The 21101-nt window shown below is 40.4% G+C and overlaps 1 protein-coding gene and 1 non-coding gene across 2 annotated transcripts in view; both read right to left on the bottom strand.

The window, feature by feature from the left end:
* The window catches only part of Smarcc1 (SWI/SNF related, matrix associated, actin dependent regulator of chromatin subfamily c member 1), a 94133-nt gene that overhangs the window by 63676 nt on the left and 9356 nt on the right, over positions 1–21101 (bottom strand). Inside the window, exons 4-10 of the mRNA XM_021205909.2 lie at positions 17888–17969; positions 15011–15103; positions 11662–11731; positions 8696–8765; positions 6781–6856; positions 4045–4170; positions 1801–1922 (exon numbers count right to left, since the gene is read on the bottom strand). Of these exons, the coding sequence (XP_021061568.1) occupies positions 1801–1922; positions 4045–4170; positions 6781–6856; positions 8696–8765; positions 11662–11731; positions 15011–15103; positions 17888–17969 (639 nt within the window). The remainder of the gene's footprint in view (positions 1–1800; positions 1923–4044; positions 4171–6780; positions 6857–8695; positions 8766–11661; positions 11732–15010; positions 15104–17887; positions 17970–21101) is intronic.
* Positions 1495–1598, bottom strand: LOC115064984. Its single transcript, XR_003844785.1, has one exon. It is a non-coding gene; the product is annotated as a U6 spliceosomal RNA (small nuclear RNA).

Genomic DNA, 21101 nt, shown 5'->3' with positions numbered 1-21101 from the left:
AAGAAAGAAAGAAAGAAAGAAAGAAAGAAAGGAAGGAAGGAAGGAAGAAAGAAAGAAAGAGAGAAAGAGAAAAAGAAAGACAAAAAGGGCATACAATGTGATACCATTAAAAAAAAACAAAAACACATTAGGGTGTGGTGGCATGTGACTCTAACTGAAGCACTCACGACTAACTGGGCAGAAGAACTCTATATATGGACTACTAGCCACCTCAGGAATACAACAAGGTTGTTTTAACCAACACATACACGGATAAAATAACAAAATACCAAGGAGAAGTCAGGCAGTTCTGGCACATGGACTCTGTAAGCAGGAGAATCTCAGAGTTCAAGGCAAGCCTGATTTACCTAACCAATTCCAGCATTACCAGGGCTAAACAAACACAGGGCTACAGAAACTCTGTCTCAAAAAGAAAAAGAAAAAAGAAAAAACAGAAAGAAAAAAAAAAGAGAGAGAATTCATGACAGGCAAAGGGAAGCCCTTGGAGGCAGAGAGGGAACAAATGGCGTGGAGGGGCTGCTTACTGCTCTGTTTGCCAGCACTTGTGTAACACCCAGGACCATCAGTCCAGAGGTGGTGCCACAAACAGGGAGTGGAGCCCTCCCACATTGGGCTTGTTCTTAGGGCAGGGACCTCTTAATTTACGTTTCTTCTTCTCAAATGAATCTAGCTTGTTTTATCCAGAGGCAGATTGATGTCTTTTGAGTGTGAGGCCTGTCTATTTGTGAGGTGCAGGACACACAGGACTACATAGAAACCTGCCTCAAAAACAAAAACAAAACAGCATAGGCTGGGCAGTGGTGGCACATGTCCTCAGTGAAGACACAGGCACATCTGTGTGAGTATGAAGCCAGTCTGGTCTATAGAGAAAGTTCCAGGACCTACACAGAGCCATCATCTCAAATCATTCTACATACCCACAAACCACAAAACAAAAATCCAAAACCAAAGCAAAATAAAAGGAAAAAAAAAAGAAAGAAAGAAAGAAAGAAAGAAAGAAAGAAAGAAAGAAAGAAAGAAAGAAAGAAAGAAAGCAGAAAACAGTTACCAATAATCAATCGAACAAAAATAGGACTACCTTTAATCCCAGCATTCAAGAGGCAGAGGCAGGTGGATCTCTGAGTTTAGGGTTACAATTCCAGGACAGCCAGGGCTACATGAGAAACCCTGTCTTGAAAATGAAAAAAATAAAATTAAATTAAAAAATAAACAACTATATATTAAAGTAGGTAAGTCTGAAATTATCAAAAATCTATTTATAATAACAGAATTCAACAAATATTACCCACACTGTGAGTATAAACTTCAGGCATTATATAATGCATTGAAGTTTCATTTTATATTATCAGTAATCTATTCATTACAAATTCATATTGTTACCACAGGACGGTCAGGCTTGTTAGAACTTTCAACAGTTCAATAGTTCCTGGTCCTATCATTTCTGTCAGTCAGTTTAATCACAAATGGGAGAGGTAATCAGATCCAATAGAGACAGTAACTGTGGAACGCTTCATAAATTTGCGTGTCATCCTTGCGCAGGGGCCATGCTAATCTCTGTATCGTTCCAATTTTAGTATATGTGCTGCCGAAGCGAGCACAAGGCTTTGTTTTTTATTCTTTAAGATTTTATTTGTCTTATACATATGATGAGTACACTGTGCCTGTCTTTGGACACACCAGAAGAGGGCATCGGATCCCATTACAGATGGTTGTGAGCCACTATGTGGTTTCGGGGAAATACCTAGGAAAGCTGTTCCAAGTTTCTCTCCCTGACTTCTGATCAACCTACAAACATCTTACCCTTTCTTCCCACTCTTCTTCCGGGATTCTGTGGGTGTGGGAGGAGGAGGAGAAGGGGAATGTTTCCTCTTTCGAGCATTGGCAGATGCTTTTCTATCTCTCCTTTCTGGACTTCTGACTGGCTAGGAAGAAGAAAATGAAAATAAATGTCAGGCAACCTTATCCACTCGTCAGTTTCTGCAAACCCATATCCAAAGACAACTTTCCATACACTACCAAATCTCTGCAAAGGAAGCCACAAAATAAGCACCAATTACCAGCATAAAGAACCATTCCTGACCATCTAGGTGACCATGCTCAACCTGTAAGATGCAATCCCTTTTCAGGGTTACCATCCCCTTCACGGGGATGTTTCAAAAACAGAGAATTCATAGCAAAACAAGTAAAAAACACGAAACACCAGCAAAACAGGAGTTAAGAAGTAGCAACAAGCGGGCATGGTGGCGCACGCCTTTAATCCCAGCACTTGGGAGGCAGAGGCAGACCGATTTCTGAGTTTGAGGCCAGTCGACAAAGTGAGTTCCAGGACAGCCAGGGCTACACAGAGAAACCCTGTTTCGGAAAAACAAACAAACAAACAAACAAACAAAGTGGCATTTATAAAATAGCCCAAGAGCTTTAGAAGAGTGGATATTATGTTAGCACCTTTAAACTTGGCACTAAGGAGGCCAGTCTGGTCTACAGAGCGAGTTCAAGTACAGCCAGGGATACAGAGAGAAACATTGTGTGGAAAAAATAAAACACAAATCCGAAATAGTTTTAAAAATTAAAAAATAAATAAAATCTTGCAACAGACAGTGTTACAAAGATGTTTTAGTATTAAGAGCACAGGTGTAGAAACATGAAATCTCTCTATTTTCAGTTAATGGTTTAACATACATACACGCAGATACAAATATGTATAAATATAAATGTCAAAGAAAACATAAAACAAAAAAGAACAAGCCAAGCTTGGGGAAACAGACCTGAATTCCCAGCACTTGGAAGGAAGGCTTAGTAGATTGGAACTGCCAATTCAGGTAACCCTGAGCCACAAATGAAGTTACAGACTACACTTATTTAAAACAACAATAAAAAATGAAACAGAAAGGAAATTTAAAAAGCAAAACAAATTTAGCTGTCATAAAGAAAAGTGATCTTAGAATTACAGGTCTCTTCACTGGACTGCCATAAACCTCCAAGTTACAAAAGGCTATCTTCTCGGCCTAAATTTTTACTCTAGTGATGCATGTAGCCAAAGAGTTCTGAGCTTTTATTTGTAGAGATAGGGTCTCAATATGTGACTGTGGCTGGCCTGAAATTGCTATGCTGACCAGGAGGGCCTCAAAACCACACAGCCCTATCTGCCTGCCTCTGCCACCCGAGAGTTGGGATTCACTGCATGCACCACCATGCCTGGTTGGGATTCACTGCATGCACCACTGCTTTTTATGGAATCACGAGTAAATAGTCAGAACTTCATTTAACCAAAACAATTTTAGGGTAGCATATAAAGTAACATGCTTCATTGTGGTATCTTCTTACAAATAAGGACTTGGACTTAATAGGAATACAGATGTTAAATGCTAAATCCCCTATTGTCAGACACTGAAGCACTTTAATTCTTCAAGTATTTTAAGACCAGTATTTTGTAGCATTGTGTTTACACTGAAGTTATTGTAATATTAAATAAAGATACTGGTTTTCCTAAGAAAAACTGGTAGGTAAGTTTAGCTATTGCGTGGTATTATTTAAAAACATAAAAGTTATTATTGCTCTGATGGCTAAATTTTAAAATGCATTAAAAATTAAAACAAGGGGGTGGTACCCACATGGTAGCTGACAATTGTCTGTTAACTCTAGGGGTTCTAGAACCCTCACATAGACATACATGTGGGTACAACACTAATGCACATAAAATAAAAATAGCTAAAAAAAAAAAACCAAGAGCTGGTGAGGCAGGACAGTGGTGAAGAACACTGGCTGCTGCAGGGTTTGATTCCCAGCAGGCCTATTGTGGCATCCAGACACTACATGCTCACATGCACACACATGCCATAACACCCAGATACGTTAAGTAATTGATCTAAAAAGTTACCTTGTATCTGCTGGAAAAGACAGCTAAGATCTCTAAGTCACTCAATAACTTATACATGGACATCTTAGGTGATGGCCCATAGGGTGTAAGTGTATATTATCAAGAAAGAAAATATTTAGAAAGAGCAAAAGCAACCAATGGTCTAGAAATAGTGCCAAATGAAATACCTCTTCATTCTTTGTTGAAATTCGTTGACGAAAGCTCACTGGTTTTCTGTTCTCATCCACTTCATAATCCTCTTCATTCATCCATTCATTGAAAATGTCAGTGTCCAAAATCCATTTTACATGAACCTAGAACCGTATCAAATTGACACTATTATGATTCAGCATTAGACCATTTCCTCCTCTAAGTCACACACCTAAAGGTCCAGAGGGGAGGGCGCAGAGAGTGCTTGTTTGTAATGAAATGAAAGGCAAAAACTAGCAATTACACCTATAAAGCTTCAACACTGAAAATAAATTGTTATAGGGCAGCCAATAGAAGACAAGATGGACTTCTTTCAGGCACTTTCCCAAGGGAAACAAGTATCTACCCCCTCTTTGTAGGATATCAACAACAAACCGACAGGATCCCACAAAAGTTCAATCTGTGGAGCCAGTAAGTTTATTGGATCTGCTTAAAGAGCATGGGTGTCCCCCAAAAAGCTATACTACAAGGTCACTCCTACATAAGTATGGCCTTCTATTAATCTTGCAGTCTATAGTCTCTCATGTGCAATTAGGGCAGAGTTCAAATCCCAGCAACCACATGGTGGCTTACAACCATCCTTAACAAGATCTGACTCCCTCTTCTGGAGTGTCTGAAGACAGCTACAGTGTACTTAAATATAATAAATAAATAAATCTTAAAAAAAAAAAACAGAGTGAAAGAGGAACCACAGAAGATCTGCAAGGTCATCTGCTAAGCCTGTGTCTCCAATGGCACAGCTCATGTCTAAAAGCCTCTGTGAAGAGGGGGAGAAACTGATGCTGACAACAATGGCAATAACCTTGCAAGAAATGGTGAAGTCACAGGGACTGGGCACAGAACACTGTTGTTATAGGCATTGGAAGACAGGAGAATGTGCACTTTGGGTAGTTAGCTCTCGTTACTATACATTTTAAAATACTGTTTTTTAAAAAAAAAAAAAAAAAGATTTATTTATTTATTATATGTAAGTACACTGTAGCTGTCTTCAGACACTCCAGAAGAGGGTGTGTTGTGAGCCACCATGTGGTTGCTGGGATTTGAACTTAGGACCTTTGGAAGAGCAGTCGGGTGCTCTTACCTGCTGAGCCATCTCACCAGCCCCTAAAATACTGTTTTCTAAAATCAAGTTTGTTTTTGTTGTTTTGTCAAGACAGGGTTTCTGTGTGTAGCCCTGGCTATACTGCAACTTGTTCTGTAGCCCGGATTAGCCTCCAACTAAAGAGATCCCCGATTCTGCCTCCCAAGTATGGAATTAAAGGAGTGTGCCAAAGGTCATCACCACATCCAGGTCCTCAAGTTATAGTTTTTTTAAAAGATGAATTTTGCTTTACTAATTAAAATCTATGCTTTTAATTTGTTAAGAAACTGAAACTGCCTGGCAGTGGTGGCGCACGCCTTTAATCCCAGCACTTCGGAGGCAGAGCCAGGCAGATTTATGAATTCGAAGCCAGCCTGGTCTACAGAGTGAGTTCCAGGACAGCCAGGGCTACACAGAGAAACCCTGTCTCGAAAAACAAAAATACAAATAAATAAAAAAATACAAATAAAAAAACAAAACAAAACAAAACAAAAAAACTAAAATTAAGAGGGTTGGAGAGATGGTTCAGTGGTTAAGAGCACTGACTCTTCTTCCAAAGGTCCTGAGTTCAAATCCCAGCAACTACATGGTGGCTCACAACCACCAGTAATGAGATCTGATGCCCTCTTCTGGCATGCAGATAGAGCACTTACACGTAAAATAAATAAATAAATCTTTAAAAAAAAATTTTTTTTTGTTTCTCGGGGGAAAGGGCAGTAATAAACATCATTACTGTGAATGAACAAACGTCCGGTTCACAGCAACTTTTGAAAGACATTTCTTACCAGTTGGTGGTGGTACTCGCCTTTAATCCCAGAATTTAGGAGGCACAGGCAGGTGGATCTAAGTTCGAGGCCAGTCTGGTCTACAAATGGTGTTCCAGGACAGCCAGGGCTACACAAAGAAATCCTGAGTTAATAAAACAAAAGAAATAAAACAAAGTTTATCTTCTACTATAATCCCAGAGTGCGACATCTTTGTAACGGTGGCTCAGTCATAGTGGGAGGAACAGAGTTGAGAGAAATTATACATTCACAAGACCTCTCCATACAGGCTGAACTTGACAACCCCATTTCTCACACTCCGGCTTGGCACTGGGTTCTTCTCAAGCACTGCACACATTAACTCCTAAGACCTTAATACAATGCCGTCAGGGCCACGGATATATTGAGTTGAAGACATTAAAAGGAAAACACCATTATATATTAAAAAAAAAATACAGTTGTTTCTGGGCATGGGGTTACTAATGGGACTGAGGCAAGATGACCATTACAAAATCAGGGCAGCAGTGACTGCATAGTCATCTCAGGGACAGTATAAGCCAGAGTGACATCAGCTTTCCAAAAACAAACTAGTTTATTGTAGAGAATGACAGAATTATTTGTATTATTTATTTATGTGTATTATTATGAGTATTTTAAATACACGTTATGTCTATGCATCATATGTGTGCCTAGTCAACAGATTTCCTAGAACAGGGACTCTCTACATGGCTGTTGTCTTGGAACTAAGTATGCAGACCATGCTGGCCTTGAATTCAGAGATCTGACAGCTTCTGCCTCCTAGTGCTGGGGTTAAAGGTGTGCACCACTATGCCCAGTCAAGAGTAACTTCATTTTTACATATCCATTACCTTCCAGGGCTTTTCTGGGATTGGGGCATCTTCAATTTCAGCATCAACATCATTACTGTGGATCCAAGTGTCATAGCTATAAAGCAATTAAACAAGCAAACAAATTAGATCCAAGTCTCTTGATCAAGCACTAAGGATATGTATTACAAATATTAAAAAAACCTTCTTAGTAAATTGATGGTCTAGAATCATGGATAAAAGAAGTTGCCACGCAAGTCTAAAAGACTGAGTTCATATCCTATAACTCATGCACAAGTAGGAGAACTGACTTTGCCCTGGGCCCTCTGTCCGCCACACGTGCATGGCACGAGTGCACCCAAAACAGTATACTTTGAGACACATGAAGCTTCCACAAGGAAATGTTTTGCTGTTTCTTTTGGGTAGAGTTACAATGAAGGAGGGCAGATAAGAAGGCATTAGTGGAGAGGATGAATGGGATTGGGATACATGATGTGAAATTTACAAAGAACCAGTAAAAAGATTTTTAAAATTTACTCATTTTCTGTGAATTTACTAAATTTCTATGAATGTTCTGTCCGTATGTCTGTACACCATGTGCATGTCTGATGCCTCTGCAGGTGAGGAAAGGAAGTGGGATCTCCTATAATTCAAGTTACAGAGTGATATGTGCCTTCTGAGAACCAAACTTGGATTCTCTTCAAGATCAGTAAGAATTCATTAATGAACCAACTCTCCAGTCCCCAAGATTCCTTTCTTAAAGACATACATCTTAATTAATGGATTAATAACATGCTAAGAGATCACTTTGGCAAATAAATCTTTCTCTTTGAGATGAGTGAAATTATGTTAGGCTTCAAATATGAAGTCTTCCCTGCAAGGTCCAAGGCTAAATAAAGAATCTAACTGGGCCATGGAGGAGTTTTAACTATCAATGATAATTCACTGACTTCATACCTGAGTGAGATACTAGGACAGGCAGACTAGAAGACAGAAATTGATGGTCAGTAGTATACCTGCACAGGGGCATCTTGGCCTTGCAACTTCTGGTACGTCTCTGTTTCCTGGCAGTCACCTCTACGTCAGCACACCCCTTACACCACAATGCTCTGGCATACAGCATACAGTCATAGGCCAAGCAACCGTGAAAAGGTAACTAACTATACTCAGAAAATAAAGAACTCTCCTATACATATGTGGTGTATGTATCTCACATGGATTTTTTTTTGTATTTTTGAGACAGGGTTTCTCTGTGTAGCCTTGTAGGCCAAGCAGGGCTCAAACTCTGTGCTGGTTTAAAGGTGTGGCCACCACTCCTGGCTGACATAAATCTTCATGCCACAGCATATGTGAAAACAAGATCCTAAAGGCTCCAATCAGGAAGTAACAGAAAAGGAATAATAACATGAATTATCCTAATTTTCTCAGTAAATATTGTACACTTACAAATTCCATTAGAATATCACACTGCATTTCATAAGTATATTATATGTATATATTTGAACGTTAAAAGGCTTTAGTATTTAAAAAGATGAAGTTGCTTCAGGTGTAAAGCCCTTAAGCCTTAGCATGTGTAAAGATCTGGATTTAATCCCTCACCCACTCCTGGGAGGCGGGTGGGGAAGACAGAGACAGGCAGAATATAAAAAGGAAACAAAAAATGCTTTTAATTCCAATCCTGGGGAGATAGTAGTAAATAGGTGGTAGTACTTGCCTCTAATCCCAGAACTTGGGAGGCAGAAGCAGAGGCAGGTGAGTTCGAGGCAGCCTGGTCTACAGAGTGAGTCCTAAGACAGCCAAGCATACACAGAGAAACCCTGTCTCAACAAACAAACAAAACAAACAAACAAACGAACAAACAAACGGATGGGAATGCTAATAGATTTCATTCTCACAACCTGTAGGCATATGCAATTATCAAGACCAACATGAACAATCACATGACAGTTAGGATTACCTGTCTGGGTAGAAACCCCAGTGCACCAGCACCTGCTTGTCTCTCCTCATCACTGGCCTCAGCCACTCCTCTGAAAGAAAATCATCAAAATAGGATCTCAATTTAGTTAGGATTAAAAAAATATGTATTTAATTTTATGTCTATGAGTGCCCCCAAATGTCATATATGTATACAACGTATGTGCAGGAATCCAGAGGTCAGACGAGGTGTCAGATGGTTATAGACAGCCAAGAATATACTTGTAGCTACTGAGACCTAAACTCTGGTCCTCTGCAAGAGTAGTTAAATGTTCCAAATTTTAAGTTTTCAAACTGAAAACCACTTGTCAGATTAAAGGGCCCTTTCTGGAGCTGGAGCTAGAGCTGGAGCAATGGCCAGACAATAAACCACTGGCCACCAAGGTTCAGATACCAGTACTTAGATAATAAGCCAGGGGACAGGAATACAAGTTGAATTTGCAAATAACCCAGGCTCAATTCCTAGCACATATATGCCGGCTCACAACCATCCATAACCAAATTTCAAGGAAGACAACAAGCACATACAAGATGTACGTACATGCATGCAGGCAAAACATTCATACACAAAAAGTAACATAAATAAATCTAACCTAGAAAGTAACAACATTAAGGTGAGTGTGGTGGTGCATGCCAATTCCCAGGACTGAGTGAGTGGAGGAAGGCAGACCTCTGAAGCTCACTATCCAGCTCATCTTGCAACTAAACAAGGAGCTCTAAGTCCATTATGAAAAACTGAACAAAATCGTGAAGGGACTGAGGGGGCCAGGGGGGGCAAGGGACAAGAGTTCAGTGTACAGAATTCCCATTAGGCAGCTCACAACAACCCCATTTAATTTCAGCTCTAGGGGACCAAATATCCTCTTCTTTTGGCCTCTAAAGGCACCTGTATTCACTTGCACAGATTTCCATACAGACATAGCAATTAAAAATAAATCCTGAGGGTCGAGTGGTGGTATCCCTTTAATCAAGCACTTGAGAGACTGAGGCAGACAGATCTCTGAGATGTAGGCCAGCATGGTTTACAGAGCTAGTACTAGGACCGCCAAAGTTACACAAACATTGCCTCAAAAAGCAAGCAAACAAACATAAATGTAAATGAATATCTCTGACTGCCTGATCATACATGTGCAACTTCCTACTGTGTGATCCTACAACAGGTCAAAAAAGCAGCTAATCACAGACATGGTTGCTGGGTCTCGCCTTCTACCATATGGGTCCCAGGGATGGAATTCAGGTTACCAGCCTTGGCAACAAATGCCTTTAAACACTGAACCACCAACAAACCTCTGGGCTCTCTAAAACTAGTGAAAATTGACTTAGGTACTCTGAATTTATCCCCAAAGATTATGCCAGCCTGGTCAAAAGCATGAGTTCCAGGATAGTCAAGGTCACACAGAGAAACCAATTTAGAATAATAAAAAACCAACCCAACCCAACTCAAACCAAACCGCCACAAAAGAAATTTAAAATACCAAGTTCCAAGATAGGCATGGCTATAAGGCGAGACCTTGTCTTAAAAAAAAACCAGAAAATTAAAATTAAAACAAAAACAAAAACCAAAACCCATAACACATTAAGAAACAGAACAGACAATCAATGATAGAACTGAACCATTTTCTCTTTCTTCTCTTTTTTTTTTGTGTGTGTGTGGGGGGGATAGGGATGGGGGGAGGCAAGGTTTCTTGTGTAGCCTGGGCCATCCTGAAACTGTACAACAGAATAGCCTTGGACTCTCAGCCACATGCTTGGCTCTGCCTCCCAAGTGCTGAGAAAATTACCACTGCCCAGAAAATTAACTGTTTATTAACAGGTATATTCAAAGACAAAATGAGAGAAGCTGATGATAGATCACTTGAACTATCAAATCAAAGGAGACAAACCAAAGTAAGTCTCAGGGATTTATGAATACGTTGAGCAGATCAATAACCCTAATCAGCCAGGTGGAGGTGGCACACACCTGTAATCCCAGCACTTGGGAGGCAGAGGCAGGCGGATTTCTTGAGTTCGAGGCCAGCCTGGTCTACAGAGTGAGTTCCAGGACAGCCAGGGCTACACAGAGAAATCCTGTCTCAAAAAAACCCTAAATAAATAAATAAATAAATCTCCAATCAATTCAAAGCCAGCATGAGCTACATTGTGAGATCCTTACAATAATAATAGAGGGAAAAAAAAAAATCCCACCATTTTAATGTTAAGGGTTCAGATTTAAGACGGGAAACATTTGGGCCAATGAGATGGCTCAGTCAATCCATACCCTTGCCAATGCAACTGACTCACTTTGAATCACAGGACCCTATACACACAAAACCAATTCACATAAACTGTCTATGTCCTCTGGCCTCTAGAAGCTCACTGTGGCACAAGGGTTCCTACATGGATACATAGAACACACCAAATTTTAAAACTGAGAAATAAAAAGTGGGGTGCATCATGGAGAGAGAAGAGCTGGGAAGGTAGCTCAGCAACTGGGTAATGGGGTCCTAGCCCTAGGCCCAACAGCACATACGCTCTCCATTCAGGAGCTGAGGGCGTAAAGGTCTCAAGGTTAGGATATTCTTGGCTACACAGAGAGTTCAAGGCCAGCCTGAGGTATATGGAACCCTGCCTCATTTAGAGACTTATCTAACCAGAGTTTGCTCAACTCTGTGGCAGTCAATAATCATGGGCCTCAGATATCTCTGTATTTTATTACTTCACGGCAAACATCAACATTATTTGGTGCTACATTCTAAAAAATCTAACTGATTAGAATACTGAACAGCAGAGGTTGAGCCTCACTTTTTAAAAGAATCAAGTGGTCCAAACTCAGAGTAACATACCAGCTAAGTGATATGTTAAAGAAATGGTGGTGTACTTATTTAGACATTTTTTAGAAGAAGGCTACATTATTTATACCCTACGGTGCGAAGTATGTGTTAAAGAGCTTACAACTAACAGTTAACTTACCATCCTCTTGTGAGGAAGGATATGGATAAATGTGGTGGGAAGCTTTTGACTTCTCATCAGTAAATGTCCCCTGCAAAGCAAATAAATAAGTAACATAAAAATAAGGCACATGGCAATCAAACCATTACGTATGGATGCAAATTCTCTAAGGGGAAAAGGCTTTTTTAAAAAATCGTTTTTGTCAAGCAAAGGGATAGTGATTAACAACATAAAACAGTGTTTCTAGATATACAAATAAGGATGAAATGTTCTTTATCAAGTGTTTCAAATGCCTGAATTTTTCCAAAAGATTTGGAAATATTTGTGTCTACTTTATCAACTGTCATTAATCCAAAACCAAGAAATTCTTTAAAAATGAAACTTATTGAGGAATATGTTAGCATTCATAACCATCATAAACAATGAATATGGGAACCCAACACCATTAAGAGTAACTGTAAACAGCCGGGCGTGGTGGCCCACACCTTTAATCCCAGCACTCAGGAGGCAGAGGCAGGCAGATTTCTGAGTTCAAGGCCAGCATGGTCTACAGAATGAATTCCAGGACAGCTAGGACTATATAGAGAAACCCTGTCTCAAAAAAAAAAAAAAAAAAAAAAAACAAAAAAAAAAAAAAAACAAAACAAAAAAAAACAAAACAAAACAAAAAAAAAAGAGTAACTGTAAAGTATATTCACTTAAAAAAATATCAGATTTTAGCTAGACCTAGAACCTAAGAACTTGGGAAAACGGGAGGCTAGAAAATTGAAGGCCATCCTCAAATATACTAAGTTTAAAGCTAGTCTAAGCTACTTGAGACTGTCTCACAAAAACAAACTATAAAACAAAAACAACCCCCCCCCCGAATTACAAGTATGTAGCCTATGCTAGTTTTAAGCTCTCCACCCTCCTGCCTTACTGTCCAGCTTCAATCATCATTCACTGACATGAAGGCTGGCACATAAACTGGAGTTACATCAATAACAAGTGGGACACTTGAATCAACCACAGTGTACATTGTTGCTGTCACTTTATGTCAATGTTGGGACAAAGCTATGAAAATTAAAGGTAATATATGGCTAGGTTAAAGACTACTAAATACATCTTTAAAACAAAACTAGAAACCCCAAAACCATTTAGACTAACAACTGCTCATTCTTCATACCACACAAACAAGAAAAAGTCAAGTATTCAATTTTAAGTAGAAACTCGGGGCATCCTCTACATTTCTCCTTGAAAAATGAGTATTTACTCATTATTCCAGACCAATAAACATACCGCCACTTTATCTAAAAAACTAAAATATAAAAACTTTAGAACTACCTGAAGCAATTTTGTGCCTCCTAAGAGCTTCAGACTCACTGGGTTATCATTTCTATTTTTTTGTTTGTTTGTTTGTTTGTTTTATTTTCTTTCAAGACAGGGCCTTGGCTGTGTGGCCTTGGCTGTCCTGGAACTCACTCTGTAGACCAGGCTGGCCTCGAACTCAGAAATCTGCCTGCCTCTGCCTCCCGAGCGCTGGGATTAAAGGCATGTGCCACCACACCTGGCCAAGTGTTATCATTTCTAAATAGCTGTCAGAAGGGGGCGGGGGGGAGGAGAATCCATAGCTAGTAAGTTTGAGCCAATGTGCAGAGGAGCCTGTTACTATGGCATTCCACCCTCAACTATATGGTCTACTACTCAGATGACATAGCAAGTCATTTGGTGCATATCATCTGTGAAGTAGAGTAATAAATTTTATGTTTATTGGTGTTTTGCCAGCGTGTATGGTTGTATACCATCTGATCGCCTGGTGTCCAGGGAGCCAGAAGAGGGTGTTGGATCCCCCAAAACTGAAGAAACAAAAGGTTGTGAATTGTTGTGAGGGCTAGGAATCAAACTTGGGTCTTTGAGTAATCTTTCTAGCACCATGATTTTTTAAAAAAGATTTATTTTATGTATGTGAATGTTCTGCCTGTATTTGTCTTTCCCCTACATGTTCCTGATGCCTACAGAAGTCAGAAGAGAACTTCAAATGAACTAGAACTAGAGCTGCAGAGGGCTGTGAGCTACTGTGTGGCTGCAGAGGACTGAATCCAGGTCCTCAACAATAGCAACAAGTGCCGGGCGTGGTGGCGTACGCCTTTAATCCCAGCATTAGGGAGGCAGAGGCAGGTGGATTTCTGAGTACTAGGCCAGCCTGGTCTGTGGAGTGAGTTCCAGGACAACCAGGACTATACAGAGAAACCCTGTCTCGAAGAAAACAAAACAAAACAAAACAAAAAACCCCAAACCCAATAGCAACAAGTGCTCTTAACCACTGAGTCATCTCTGCATCCCTGAAGGGGAATAATAAACTAATAGTTCTCTCTTAAGAATTTTGTCAGCCAGGCAGTGGTGCACAGGTCTATAATCTCAGCACGTGGGAGGCAGAGGCAGGTGGATTTCTGAGTTCGAGGCTAACCTGGTCTACAGAGTGAGTTCCACCACAGACAGGGGTATACAGAGAAACCCTGTCTCAAAACAACAACAACAACAACAACAACAAAAGTATGTTACTTGTGAGAGAAAGTCTACAATATCTATAATTACAGAGAGAGCTTTATCTATACATAAACTATTTTCTTCTAAGGCATGTAAGGTATTTTACTTAAAGCTAAGACACATTTTTTACAGCAGGAAAAAGAAGGTATTTCATGAGGCTTCTGAACCAACAAATCTAGAGCTTAGTCAAACACTGTCACATAAATGACATTTTGCAGAAATGCTCTTGTACCTAGATGTTCTCAATTGTCATAGGTATCAATATGGTGAAACCAACATTGCAGTAAACAACAAGAAGAAAATCTCAGCTTAAAATGAACTAAGATAATCAAAGCACCAGCTTCAGGGAACAGGGTTTTGTTCTCACTGAAAGTCTTGCTACGCTGCCTCGGTAGCCTCTCAAGCAGTCTACAGGCACGTGCTATCATTCTTGCCTGAAAGCCAGATTTTTTTCACTCATCTTAAAAAAGGACATAAAATATACAACTAGCTGTCAGGTGAGGGTGGGGAGAGCAGACTGTCAGAACCTCGTACATTCTTAGCTAACAGATTACATGGACTTCATACATTCTGAGCTAACAGATTTCATGGACTTCATACATTCTGAGCTAACAGATTTCATGGACTTCATACATTCTGAGCTAACAGATTACATGGGCCACTTTTAACTATTTAAGCAAAATCTAAGACTGTCCTAAACTCATCCTAGGAAATACTGAATGTTCCATAAGGGTACACAGGAACTCCGAGAAATCCTTCCTTCAAGGCAGACACATACAAAGGGCAAATTCTGGCATTTATTAAAGGCTTACTACCACCGCACTAAAGCAATCATGTCTATTACCTGATGCCGTTTGATGATATCTTTCAACTTGTTAGCCAACTTCAAATCAATGTCTGGAATGAGGTAGATGTTTGGTCTAGTCAGACAGTTGTTCTGAGAAAACAAAAAGATGGAATGAAATTCAAATAATCTTGAGTTAATGTCCACTGACAGTCGTCATTATTATAGCGTATTTATGTTAACTGTATGCGGAGATGTGTGCACCAGGGCACACATGTAGTCATCACACAAGCATGTGGAGTCATTCTCTTTTTGCCACATAAGCCATCAAGTGCCTTTCCCCATTGAGCCATCTCACAGGTCATGCTCATCATTTATCACCTTTTCTTTTCCCCCCGAGACAATCGTATTTCTGAGTTCAAGGCCAGCCTGGTCTACAAAGTGAGTTCCAGGACAGCCAGGGCTACACAGAGAAACCCTGTCTCGAAAAACAAACAAACAAACAAAAACAAACAAACAAAAAAAAACCCTAGATGGCTCAGCAGGCTACTTAAAATCATCCCCAGATCCCTCTGCAGCTAGAAAAAGACTGCTGATAATCATTTGAATGAAATTATTGCTAAAACACAGCCAGGTCAGAGGCAGGAGGCCTTTAATCCTGACACTCAGGAGGCAGAGGAAGGCTGATCTCTGTGAGTTCCAAGCCAGCTGGAGCTTCATGGTGAGAAGCTATCTCAACCCTCGCATCACAATAATAACGGAAAAAAGGGAGGGAGGGAGGGAGGTAGGAAAGACGGTAGGTTGGCTGGTCAGCGAGGTGGTTCAGTGGGTCAAGTGCTGAATAAGATGAGGAGTTGGTTGTGAATGTCAGGTGTTCACAGAGCAGAGAGATGACACATATCTGCAGTCCAAACTGATGCCTCCAATGTGTAAGAGAGAAGCTAGCATTCGAGGGGCTTTCCCGCCATGCACTAACCAAAAAAGCTACGGTCCAGGTTCACTGATTCTTTCTCAAAAAGGTGAGGTAGAGAAACATCTCAGTGGTTAAGAGTACCAGCTGTTCTTTCAGAAGTCTCAGGTTCCGACTGTCAGTACCCACATGGCAGCTCACTCCAGTTACAGGGAATCGATGCCCTCTTCTGACTTCTATATGCACTGCACATACATTATACACAGTCACAAAGACACCACTCACACATAAACTAAGATTCTTTTTTTTTTTTTTCCGCCTCCCTCTGCCTCCCGAGTGCTGGGATCAAAGGCGTGCGCCACCACATCTGGTTAAACTAAGATTTTTTAATCAGAGCTGGTGTAGAGTGATGAAGATGCCTGCTGTGCAAGCCCATGAACCTCACTTCCTTTCTAGCACCACACAAGGGTGGGGAGAAAGAATTCACTCCACCAGCTACGCTCTCACCTCTACATACATGCCACGGCACATGTGCCATAACTACACATTATGTAAACACATAAAAATAATTGATTTCAAACCAGGCAGTGGTAGGACACACCTTTCATTCCAGCACTTGGGAGGCAGAGGCAGGCAGATCTCTGAGTTCAAAGCCAACCTGGTCTACAGAGTGAGTTCCAGGACAAGCTGGGCTACACAGAGAAATTGTCTCCAAATTAAAACATACAAACAAACAACTTCAGCAACACCAGCAAAACAGTGAAGTGGAAATATCTGTCCGTGGTACAGTTCTTTGCCTAGCTCACACTCTAGTTCCATCCTCAGCACCATAAACCCCCCCCCCCAGAAGGGAAAAACAAAACCAAAAACTCAGAAAAAGAAATTTAAGCATTCTTATATTCAAATTATGATCCAGAGGAAAGTAGGTATTTATTATACAACCATAAAATAAATCAAAAAAAAAAAAAATGTAATAAAGTTACCATTATGACGAGTGCTTCTAGAACAGAGAAGCAGAGGAAGAACAGCAGGCTGTGGTAGTGCATGCACCTATCTACTCTCAGCCCTCAGAGGCAGGGCGCCACAGCGAGAAAAATGACTCAAATAATAAATGAAGTAAATAAAGAGAAATATCGCACTTTAATCACGCACTTGGGGGGTAGAAAAAAGAATCTCTGAGTTCAAGGGCAGCCTGGTCTACATAGTGAGTCCCAGGACAACCTAGTTCTAGTTTTTACATAGTGAGTTTCAGGAAAGTCAAGACTAAAAGAGACATTGTCTCAAAAGTAACAAAAGAAAAATTTTGGCTTGACACTCATCAGTTTTAAATGACCAGATCAATTACAGCTCTAATCACAATGCACATAAAAACAGTAAAATTATGTATTTTAACAAAGTCCCTCCTTTTATCTTTTGCAATCTAAGAATTCGAAGTAGATTAGGGTGTGTACTGACTAGTTTTGTGTTAACTTGACACAGCTGGAGTTATCACAGAGAAAGGAGCTTTAGTTGGGGAAATGCCTCCATGAGATCCAGCTATGGGGCACTTTCTCAATTAGTGATCAAGGGGGAGAGGGCGGCGCCATTTCTGGGCTGGTAGTCTTGGTTCTATAAGAGAGCAGAATGAGCAAGCCAGGGGAGGCAAGCCAGTAAAGAACATCCCTCCATGGCCTCTGCATCAGCTCCTGCTCCCTGTCCTGCTTGAGTTCCAGTCCTGACTTCTTTCAGTGATGAACAGCAATGTGGAAATATAAGCTGAATAAACCCTTTCCTCTTCAACTTGCTTCTTGGTCATGATGTTTGTGCAGGAATAGAAACCCTGACTAAGACAGGGTAAAATAAACTTTTAGGTTGAGGTAGTGACTTATGCATCTATAAATTTAGGAATAGGGACTCCTGAGGCAGAAATTTTAGGCTGACCTGGGATTAAAGAAGTCCTATCTACAGCATGACAGATGGGAAAGAGGAAAGACTGAGGCAAAGGAAGGGGTGGGACAGGGACAACAAGATCTAAGTCTCCAACTTACCTGTACCAATGTTTTCTCAATGTTCATGAACATTTCAACATTACGATCCATTCTTGATGGGTTCTGAAGATCAAATCTCCGCCTACCAGAAAAAAAAAATTTATTAAGTTTATCTTCAGCCTTATACAAATGGAAATTTCATTGTGGAACTTAAACGAATTTAAAAGGCTTAAAAAGACAACTCCAAAGATGACTCATTCCTAGAATCCACACTGGAAGAAAATAACGGACTCCCAAATTGTCCTCTGACCTACACACAGACAGACACACAGACATAACACACACACACACACACACACACACACACACGTTTAAAAAAAATGGCGAAATTTTCTTTAAAGACATACCCCAGTCAAAACAATGTACCAATGTTATGAATTCCTATTTTCCTTCACCCTAATACAGAATAGTTCACAAGGCTGGGGACATGGCTTGTGACAGAATGCTTACCTATCATATGAAAGGAATTGGATCCAACCCCAAGTACTACAAGGGAAGAAATGTAAAGTAACGGTATTCCACAGATTTAATTACAGGGAATCACAAATGCAAACTTAGAAAAGTTCACTCACCACTCACACAAACACTCTCTCTCTCTCTCTCTCTCTCTCTCTCTCTCTCTCTCTCTCTCTCACTCACACACACACACACACACTATTGTTTACGGCAGGCAAAATGGCTTAGCAGTGAAGATGCTGGCTGCTAAGGCTGACAACCTGAGTTCTATCTCTAGTATCCTCAGGGTAGGTGAACTGACTCAAAAAGTTGTCCTCTTACTTCTCCATGGATGATGCATGAGCCCATGAAAACACACGTAAGAATTTTAGTTACTGTGCTGCTGGGCATGGTGGGACATGCCTGTGATCACAATACTAAGGAGGCAGAGGCAGGCGAATCTGTGAGTTTCAGACCAGCTAAAACTATAAAAATCAAAACCAGAGCTGGGCATGGAGGCGCGGGCCTTTAATCCCAGCACTTGGGAGGCAGAGGCAGGTGAATTTCTGAGGCCAGCCTGGTCTAGAGAGTGAGTTCCAGGACAGCCAGGGCTACAGAGAGAAACCTTGTCTCAAAAAACCAAAAAAAAAAAAAAAAAAAAAATCAAAACCAAAACCAAAACCAAAAGGAACAAAACACGGGACTGGAGAGGTGGCTCAGCAGTTAGGAACACTGAGTTCAAATCCCAGCAACCACATGGGGGCTCACAACCATCTGTAATGAGATCTGATGCCCTCTTCTGGAGTGTCTGAAGACAGCTACAGTATACTTACATATAATCAAATAACAAAACACCCTAACTCAGAAAAACAAAAAGAAATTTTAGTTATTTTACAAGACAGAAAGTATGAACACACAAATGGGTGCCACAGCACATATGTGGAAGTCAGGGGGAAAAAAATGGTTCACAACTCTGCAAAGGAAGAGGAAAGCTATGCTAATCTCTTATGCCTCGTTTAACACCAAGATCAGGTGGCTCACAAATGCCTATAACTCCAGCTCCAAAGGATCTGGTGCTTTCTTCAGTCTCTATAGTTACCTACACTCACATGAATATACACCCCCAGAGACCTATATACATAACCCCCAAATAAATACACATAAATAAAAAATAAAATGTTAATTTTTCAATAAACCATGCTGGCCTCAAAATCACCATTTGGCTGCTGATCCTTAGACTCCTGATCATCTTGCCTTGTATCCCATGCTAAGATTATAAACCAGTACTATGACAGACATCTCTGAGCACTGTTTGAAAATAGAGATTGGCCAGGTGTGGTGGCGCACGCCCTTAATCCCAGCACTCGGGAGGCGCCTAAGTTCGAGGCCAGCCTGGTCTACAAAGTGAGTTCCAGGACAGCCAGGGCTATACAGAGAAACCCTGTCTCAAAAAAACAAACAAACAAACAAACAAACAAACAAAGAAAATAGAGATTGAAGGCCTGGCGGTAGTGGCACACACCTTTAATCCCAGCACTTGGGAGGCAGAGGAAGGCGGATTTCTGAGTTCAAGGCCAGCCTGGTTGGTCTACAGAGTGAGTTCCAGGACAGCCAGGGTTACAGAGAAACCCTGTCTCAAAACAAACAAACAAATAAACAAAAATAAACAACAAAAAAAGAAAATAGAGATTGAATATCTGATGAGGTTAATATAAAGAGTTTATTATGAAGAAGTGAAATAAAAGTCTAATTTTAAAATGGGAAGACCCAAATGGAAAGAGCACACAAATGGCCAACATGAAAAAACTTAATATCCCGATCCATCAAGGACTAAAACTGCAGTGAGGTATCATCCCATCTGCCCTAATCAGCATCAGTAGTCACCTGACTGCCTACAGTCATTTAAGAAAAGTCTCAGTTCAGAGATAGCCCAAATCAGATTAGCCCATGGCAATGTCTGTGAGGAATTTTTAGATTGATGATTGATATGGGAAGGTTGATTTTAGTTTCTGTCCTGACTTTTCCCAATGAAAGACTGTGATCTAGTAATGTATACCAAATAAACCTTTCCCAAATTCATTCTGGCTAGAGTATTTAACCAGTGTATGGTGGCTCAATGAGAACAGCCCCCACAGGCTATGTTTGAATTCTTGGTCCCCAGCTAGTGAAATGACTTTGCCAGAGAGGTTATGCCATTGGGTATCTATGGGTTTTAAGGTTTTAAAAGACTACCCCAGGCCCAGTGACTCTCTGCACCAGCTGCCTGACAATCAGGATGTAAAGTTCTCAGCTAGACTGTTCTAGCACCATGTCTGTCTACTTCCCATGATAAGCATGCAAGCCCCCATTCAAATGTTTTCTATAGAGTTGCCTTAGTCATGGTGTCTCTTTACTGCAATATGGTAGTTAAGACACAGCAACAGAATGAAACTAGATGATCTTAATCACAAAGATTATAAAAAAAAAAAAGAAAAGAAAAGAAATAGGGGGCTAGTGAGATGGCTCAGTGGTTAAGAACACTGAAAGCTCTTCCAAAGGTCCTGAGTTCAATTCCCAGCAACCACATGATGGCTCACAACCATCTGTAATGAGATCTGACACGCTCTTCTGGTGCGTCTAAAGGCAGCTGCAGTGTACTTAGATATAATAATAAATAAATCTTTAAAAAAAAAAAAAAAGAAAACGAGAAAAAAAAATAATGGGATACTTGAGAAACAGAACTCTTTTAAATCATTGGCAGAAATGTTAATGAGGCTGAACCTGGTAGCTCAGGACTATA

The sequence above is a fragment of the Mus pahari genome, chromosome 10 (genome assembly GCF_900095145.1).
Source record: "Mus pahari chromosome 10, PAHARI_EIJ_v1.1, whole genome shotgun sequence".
NCBI classification, from domain to species: domain Eukaryota; kingdom Metazoa; phylum Chordata; class Mammalia; order Rodentia; family Muridae; genus Mus; species Mus pahari.
The sequence above is the reverse complement of the archived record's forward strand: the minus strand, read 5'-3'. Positions and strand labels throughout refer to the sequence as shown.